Genomic DNA, 8,667 nt, shown 5'->3' on the forward strand with positions numbered 1-8,667 from the left:
TCTGAAGTGAAAACTGAAGAATGAGGAGAGTAGGAGACCCATGAAAGGAAGTGAGAGATATCAGATCTCTCCCAATTAATTCCCACTGTTAGATTGGCTTTTCATCTTGGATTATAACCGTTGATTTCGAATGGGTTATTGTGCACTGTTACCGGTCATGTCTTGCTCAGTTAGTCAGTTTTGCTCTCATCAACACCATCAATTTTAAAATTTAATTTGAGATGAACGGCTGATATTAATGTTGGGAAGGTGTGTGGGTTCAGTCTTGGCTGGCATTACTGAGTGGGGATGGGCTGTAGTCAAATCGGTAAAGTATTTTTTTATTTATAAATAATTCGGTCGGGTCGGGTTTTTCGGGTGAAATATTTTGAAATCCGAATCCGAACCGAATTATTCGGGTTTTTCATTTGTTAAACCGTGACCGACCGTAGGGTGAATTTGGAGCCGCCCGTGGACCTTCGGTTCGGGCTGGTTCGGTCGGGCGGGTCGGTTGATCCGGGTCACTGGACACCCCTAGTTGAGCCAGTATAAATTCAAAGCTCGCACGAGGCACGAGCCATGGGTCTTGTAGTAGCTGGAAAAAAATGCGCAATATTAAAAGGATATTAATAAAAGTTTAAATCCTAACCTAATGTAAAACCCCACTTTTACGCTCACTAATACCAACTTGCTCAGGCGAACTGTAGACATGGCAAAACGGGTCAGAATTTTCTGACCCGACCCGACCTGACTCGACACGAACCTGATTTTTTTGACCCGAAGCAAAAACGGGTTGACCCGTGACCCGACCCGTGTTTTTTGCGGGTCAACCCAACCCGACCCGAACCCGAACCCTTTTTTTAAAACTTTTTTTTGGGTAAAAAAAATAGTAAAACTAAGACAATATTGGTTTAATTGTTTATTGTGAACTTTAAAGAAACAATTGATACATTTACATAACTACATGCAAATTAATTAAAAGATAAATGGTTGAACATTCTGTAATGAGTAAATATTTTTAGATGTCAAATAGCAAAGTACATGCCAAGATAATCTGGTTATAGTAGAGTTAAAAACATAGATTTAGAATTGTAGACATGTGAGAAACATTCACAAGTGTGAAAATAATGAAGCTAAAGTATCAAATTAGCATAAATTATAAATAATTAGACCTATTTTTTAATAATTTATGTCTAAAATAAATGGTTTTTCAAAATAAATTATGATATTTCCTAAAGTGTGTGTTGTTTAACAATAATATGATATTCATAAAAGAGACCATGTATAAATAAGTAAGCAATCAAATTTTAGAGTATATCTCAAATTGAAATAGAGTGTCAACCACAACTGATAATAGATTATAAAATTAATTTTCAAGATTGTAAATTTCTTATATGATTTTATTCTTTATCAAATGAGTTATCCAATAAGTCATTTATAATTTTGTTTTATATTTTGGAATGTTGATATTTTGTAGAAATAAAACTTGTGTATTTGTTTTACTTATCTTTGTGTTATTTTGTTTTAGATAGTAATGTTAGGATTTGTATAATTTAAAAATTATTGAATAAGTATTAATAAATTTAACTGAGTTCATTCTTGATATAAGTGGTGAATTCAAAATAATGCATTTTACATCAAATAATTTGTTGTATAACTTTTCAAATGGCAGATACATATTGTTTTCTTTATAAAAAATTTAAAAAAAAAAATTTCACGTGAAAAATACGGGTCAACCCAACCTGACCCGACCCGCAACCCGATTGACCCAAACCCGATTTTGACCCGCTTAAAATGACCCGTTTTGACCCATGACCCGTTTGACCTGTAACCCGATTGACCTGACTCGAACCCGACCCGACCCGACCCGCCCGTTTTGCCATGTCTAGGCGAACTCTAGTACGAGCAATAAAATTATGACGTCTTAGGTTTGAGCAGTCATACATGCATTTACTCCCTTGGGACTATTGAGTTGGGAGAATTTAATAACCTCTTGAATTACCTGACGTGCAATTGCGGGAAATTCCTTGTTGAGGGCCTATGTGACAAAGTCCTAGTACCAATAAAAAAAAAAAAAAAACTTGCCAAATCATAATATTACGAAGTGTTGAATAGAGGTTACCACGCACACAATTAAAATTATTAAATCGCATGAATCCAAAAAAAAAAAAAAATCAGTAAAACCCAAACCCACGTCGTTCTCCTAAAGAACAGCAGAGCCGGGAAGCCGCCAGAACCCACACCAGTCTTTTAGCGATAGGCCATGCAACTTTTCAATTTTCAGTTCTCATGAGTTTCACACTTTCACTTGGACTAGGGAGTGTCATGTGAGTGTAGACAAATAGCACGGCCTTCTTCAGTAGGGGCTATAAAAAAGAAAAAAGAAAAAAGAAAAAAGAAAAAAGCGTAGTCTTCTGCCTTCAATCTCACAGACATGCATGTAACATTGAGTTGTCATTATCAGGTGGCGGCAGGGATGAAACCAGAATTCGAAGTTGGGGGCCAAAGTATAAACCTAAAAAAGTTTATAAAAATCAAAACTAACATCTACTCAAACTTTGTTGAATTTCATCACGTTCATTAACATTATAATCTCGTATTTTCACAATTTGGATTGAATACCAATTTAATTGGTGGTAATTTTTTGGAATTTTGTTTGGAAATTTTCACGAATTGGGACATTGACACTAGAGGCAATGCTACATTATTAGCTGCAAATTATTTGTAATTTTTTCTCTTTAAAAAAAATCAAATATTATAGATAATTTTCCCATCATCAACAATTCAAGTAAAAGTTTCGTTATTTCCATATTTTATAGCTCTATCATTTCAAAATTTAGTCCAAAAAATAAACCAAACAAACATACCCCACAAGCTACAACAACATTAATATTAATAAAATATTTTCTAAAAATAGTTAATAATTCATAAAAATAAACCCACAAACAAGCATTACTATCCACTACACACATTTGATCATAGTTCCCACAGGCTTCATATTTTTGGATCAATATGCAATGGGCAAAAAGGATGTTGTTGTTTTCTTTTTAGTTTCCATGAGTTAAAATGTAAATATTTTGAAGGAAGGGGGCCAAAAATATATTTTTGTTCCCAGTTAGAAATGTATACAATGCTATATTTTTTTCAAAATGGGGGGGGGGGGGGGGTGGATTGGCAGTTTTGTCTGTTTTCTCGGGTGTAAGATATACTTAATAATTTTCAACGAACACTGAATCCATATTAGTACCATGTTTCCAGTCAATATCAGAGAGACTCGATAGAAACCTAAGCTTTGTTAAGTTAAAAGAAAATCAGGAAATTTTTTTTTTTTATTTAGGGTGGTGTGTACCATTATGTTGCAAATGGTGTAGTGAATGATGCATGGACTATGCTACTGGTGAACTAGAAAGCACGGGTATGGCTCCAGGGTTGCCGCACCCACACCAGAATCATCCCGACACGGCGTCCGGCGTCCAACATGCCAATTCGCCCTTTTTTTTTTCGATTAATGCCAATTCGCGCTGATTCGGCCCCAAACCAGTCGATTCGGCCTGATTCCGACGGAAACGAGAGCCAATACGGCCGATTTCTGCAGAAACGGCCGCCGATATGGCCGATTCCGGCTAAAACGGCTGCCGAAACAAGCTGAAAAGGGCAATTGGCCACCATTCTTCTACTTCATGTGGCCTAATAAGAAGGGGGCAAAAAAAAAGAAGAGAGAGAGAGAGAGAGAAAAGGAAGAAGAAGATGAGAAGACACAAAAAAAAATGATTGGAAGAAGAATAAAGGTATATAACAAAAGAATATAAATTATGTAGGTGGAAAAGTCAATTATTTCATGTGGGTGGGCCTGGGAATTGGAAAATGAGTAAAACAACCTTCTTGAAATATGGTTTTTTGTTTACAATTACCAAAAATATTGATTTTATTAAAAACAAATTATAAATAATTGTTTTTTAATAATTTTTTAATCGCCACACCCGCACCCTACATTTTCAAAAATTGCTGAGTTCCGCACTCGCACCCGAATCGTCCCAAAACACACCCATGCTTCATAGTTGGTGAGTTTCCCCCCATAAACAAAAGAGGCAGGGGGGAGGAAAGACTAAAAGTTACTTTACCTTTTCCTGAGGGAAGTTCTTATGTTAATATCTAATTCTTGATGATAGAAGCCCATCTTTCTATTAACTGCTACAGCAAAGAACCATGATGATTAGAGTTTCATAGACTCAATCAGTCAATTTTGTTGGATCTTCCTTGATAAGATGAACCACAACTAACATGCCTTCCTACATTTTTTGTGTGTATGTATTATTGACATTTTATTAGAAAGGACATTAGGATTCTATCATATTTTTTTTTCTCACAAGTTAGTGCCCTAAGGCCATGAATCAATAATGCAGTTTACAAGAATTTAGAAGTTGAAATGCTAATAATTATATCCTCTTTTTTACCGACTCTATGCCAGGTTGTGAATGATGATGACAACGACGACGATGATGACAATGTCAGCAGAGATTTTGCCAATGAGATTGATGATTTGTCATATATGATGGTGGATGTACTAGAGTCCAAATTAAATTTGAACCCTGTAAACATGCAAGTTGAAGATGGTGGATGCCTTGTGTGAACTCTTTTAGAACCCTATAAACCATAGGCGATAAATATCAGATTATCCTCGTATGCTATTTTGATTGAGAATTTTCTGGCAATGTGTATCAATAGAATTTGGCTCCTCTACTAATACATCAGGACCTTGCTATAGAAGCCATCCTAAATCCTAATCAAGCAACTTCCCTTTTCTTTTGCTTTCCAATTTGAAAATAAACTAGGCTGGTTGGACAACTTATAACCATTAATCATCCTAGTTTTCTTTCCAAAATAAGCTGTTATGTTCGCATTGAAAGGCTGAAGAGCCTGTGATTTAAGTGTTTGACAGTTTGAGTGAATCATACTGGTGGTATCACCGTTCAAGATAGAGCGGCAGTGCTAAGTTTGTTTGCTTTCAGACTAAATGCAACAAGTGTCACATGACATTTTGAATGTTATCATATACAAGAAATAAAATTTTTAACTATAAAGTAGACTTGAAACAGAAAGAATCCTATTATGTGTGTTGAGACTTTCACCTGACATTGTATTAATCCTTTCTATTGTGTGCTATCATATTCAAGAAATAAAATCTTAACCATAAAGTAGGCTTGAAATAGAAAGGATCTTGTTACGTGTTGAATAATGTAATTATGCAGTAAATAAAATCTCAACTGTACCTGTTTGCATACCAAAATAAATTAATACACAAGCAAACATGTAAATAACACAATGCAGATCTCTAGATGATTAACGGTTATCTTATTCTACTAAAAACTGTAACTGTATGGTTGAGGAACTCTCATCTCCACCATCCCTCTTTCTACATTGAGACTTTCTCTGCGTTGGGAGTTAGTGATGGTGCTGACAGTATTAATGGTGCCAAGGCAAATATTTAGCCATGGTTATATGGCCTACAATTTCTGAACTTGAGAAGGAAATGAGCATTATTTCAGCTGCATGTATTTAGCTTTATGAAGTCAATAACAATCCTCACACCTCTTCTTTTTCTTTTCTTTTAAGCCATATATTACCACTAATACCTGTAACGGTTTTCAGTGGGCCTAACTTTCACGTTACTTTTGTCTACGGTGCCTTTTTCAAGGTTTTCACCTTACCCGTAGTATATTATATAATATTAATCTATCCTAAGTTTATTGAGCATTTGGGGGCCAGTGGTTACGTAATGGTTTTCAAGGGAAAGCATATTTTCAGCGAAAAAAAAAAGGGAAAGCATATTAATGTGAGCTTTCTCTTTTTCTTTTTTCTACCTTCTTTCATTTCATTTCTCTTCTTTTTTCTTCTTTCTTTTTTGTTTTTGTTTTCCCGTTAAGGATTTTTTTTTTCTTTTGAGGCCCAAGATAGGTTTTAGAGGATAATTATCTTGATAAACCATATATAAATAAATGGGATATTTTGATTTGCCTGGTAGTAGTATACATTTAACCAAAGGAAAATAACAAAATGTTCTTGTACATAATTCACCTTCATCCATATCAACCAAAATAAGTGTTCCTCCTTAGAAAGCCCTCTTCGTCATATAAGGACCTCCGTATGTTGGTGCAAATTTACCTCCCATATTTGACGAAGTTTATTTATGCTCCCAATTCGAAAAGAGAGTTCTAGCTAGCCATAATTAACATTGTATTAATCATTAGTCCTCGATTTGAAATTGATTTATTTTATTTTTCAAATTAAATATTTTAAATTAAAGGTGTAATTAGTTTACATTATGAGAGTCAAACAAAATCTAAATTGTAAGATAAACTTAAAATGCAGAGGATCTTATGACATGATGAATAACGTGATTTTGTAGTAAATTTCTTAACACTCCCTTAACCTATTTGCATACCAAAATAAATTAATACAAAAAAAAAAAGCGAGCAAATCAATAAAACAATGCAGATTATACTAGATATATGGTTAACATATTATACTAGCTAGATATATGGTTAACGGTAAACTACTATTGAATGTGATTGTAATTGTAGAGGAACTCTTTCCATTTCCTCCAACCTTCTGTCTGTGTTGGGAGTTAATGATGGAGATGAACAGTATTCATTTTCTTTTGTGGAATAAATCTCACTTCTACTGAATGCTGCCAAAGCATTTGGCGATTGTTATGTGCCCCTAAAGTTTCTGAACTTGCCAAGGAAATGAGCATTATTTCAGCCGCATATATGTTAAATATCATATTTCTTGAGCTTATGATACACTTCTTGATTGAAGCTTTTTAGCTGCCAAATAGCCCCTGAAAAGATTAACTCTGCTTCCTCGGTTAATTGTTATATATTCAGTATGTAAATGCTTATTATATACATATCAATAATCACATTTCCTTCACTAGTCTATCAACCTCACTGCACCAACTCTTTCACAAACCAGCAACTTCAACCATAGCCCACCAACACTTATCTTTCTCTTCTCTTACTTACCACGTTAACAATGTCCACCAACATGATCACATTCTTCCTAACTTTGGTCTCATCCATTGTCTATAACACCTTAGTTTTTTGTCAAACACCTCCTCCAAGTACTGGCCGCCAAGGCGAGTGGCATCTTTTGCATGCATCCATAGGCATATCTGCTATGCACATTCAAGTCTTACATGACAACAAAATCATCATGTTTGATCGCACCGATTTTGGCCAGTCTAACCTCTCACTCCCTAATGGCCTTTGCCGGTATGACTCCCAAGACACTGCACTCGAAATTGATTGCACTGCTCACTCCGTCCTCTATGATATTGACACCAATACTTTCCGACCTCTTATGGTTCAGACTGACACTTGGTGCTCTTCTGGGGCTGTTCTTCCAAACGGAACCTTCATTCAAATCGGTGGCTTCAACGATGGTGATCACGTTGTTCGCTCATTCACTCCTTGCATCGACGAATATTGTGATTGGATTGAGTTTCCAAATTACTTAATTGAAAGAAGATGGTATGCAAGTAATCAAATACTACCAAACGGTCGTATTATTATTGTTGGAGGGAGAAGACAATTCAATTATGAGTTTTACCCTCAAATGTACTCTTCATCTTTAGGCCTTTTCAGGCTAAGTTTTCTAGCTGAAACCTCGGACCAAAGTGAAAACAATTTGTACCCATTTCTACACCTTTTACCAGACGGAAACTTATTCATTTTCGCTAATACAAGATCGATATTACTCGATTACAACAACAACCGTGTTTTGAAAGAGTATCCTCGTATCCCCGGCAATGATCCTCGTAACTATCCAAGCTCAGGCTCATCGTTATTGCTCCCTCTTGATGAAAACTTACCCAATGTTGTAGCTGAAATCATGGTCTGTGGTGGTGCACCACAAGATGGGTTTAGCCGCGCAGCACACGGGAGCTATGGACAAGCACTTTCGACGTGTGGAAGGCTAAATGTTAGTGATGAAAACCCTACTTGGGTGATGGAAGACATGCCAATAGCAAGAGTCATGGGTGACATGTTGCTCCTACCTACAGGAGATGTCCTTATAATCAATGGTGCAAGGCAAGGCACCGCCGGATGGGAAAAAGGTCATGCTCCGGTAAGAGCCCCCGTCCTCTATCGCCTTTCTCAACCCCCCAACGGGCGGTTTTCATTCATGGCCGCCTCCCCGAAACCAAGATTATACCATTCCTCGGCTGTTTTAGTACCCGATGGACGGGTTATAGTAGGCGGTAGCAATCCACATCTGTATTATAACTTCACTGGAGTTGAGTTCCCCACTGATCTAAGCTTAGAGGCCTTTTCGCCGCCCTATTTAGCGGAGCAGTACGGGGTGGTTAGGCCGAAAATTCTGTCTCGAAACGAGGTTTTAGGGTATGGGGAGTTTTCCACGTTGGTGTTCACGGTGCCAGAGTACTTTTCAGTAAGGTATTTGTCCGTAAGGCTAATTGCTCCATCGTTTACAACACATTCATTCTCTATGAATCAGAGAATGGTGGTGTTGAAGTTGATTGGGGCAACGCGTGTGGCACCAAATACGTTTGAAGTGACAGTGAGAGGGCCATCCACGGCTGAGATTGCGCCGCAGGGGTATTATATGTTGTTTGTGGTGCATGCTGAGATACCAAGTTTTGGTGTGTGGGTGAAGGTGCAGTAA

General features: G+C 36.7%; 1 protein-coding gene across 1 annotated transcript; it reads left to right on the forward strand.

Moving 5' to 3' along the window:
* Positions 1-7,014: 7,014 nt before the first annotated feature.
* Positions 7,015-8,667, forward strand: LOC112030476 (aldehyde oxidase GLOX). The gene has a single exon (XM_024063162.2). The coding sequence runs from the start codon at positions 7,015-7,017 to the stop codon at positions 8,665-8,667; it is 1,653 nt and encodes a 550-aa protein (XP_023918930.1).

Source organism: Quercus suber, unplaced genomic scaffold, assembly GCF_002906115.3.
Source record: "Quercus suber isolate HL8 unplaced genomic scaffold, Cork oak 2.0 scaffold_416, whole genome shotgun sequence".
Classification (NCBI taxonomy): domain Eukaryota; kingdom Viridiplantae; phylum Streptophyta; class Magnoliopsida; order Fagales; family Fagaceae; genus Quercus; species Quercus suber.

Bases quoted from the DNA above. Each gene is read 5' to 3' on its own strand.
- LOC112030476 (XM_024063162.2), top strand. From the start codon at position 7,015: ATGTCCACCAACATGATCACATTCTTCCTAACTTTGGTCTCATCCATT.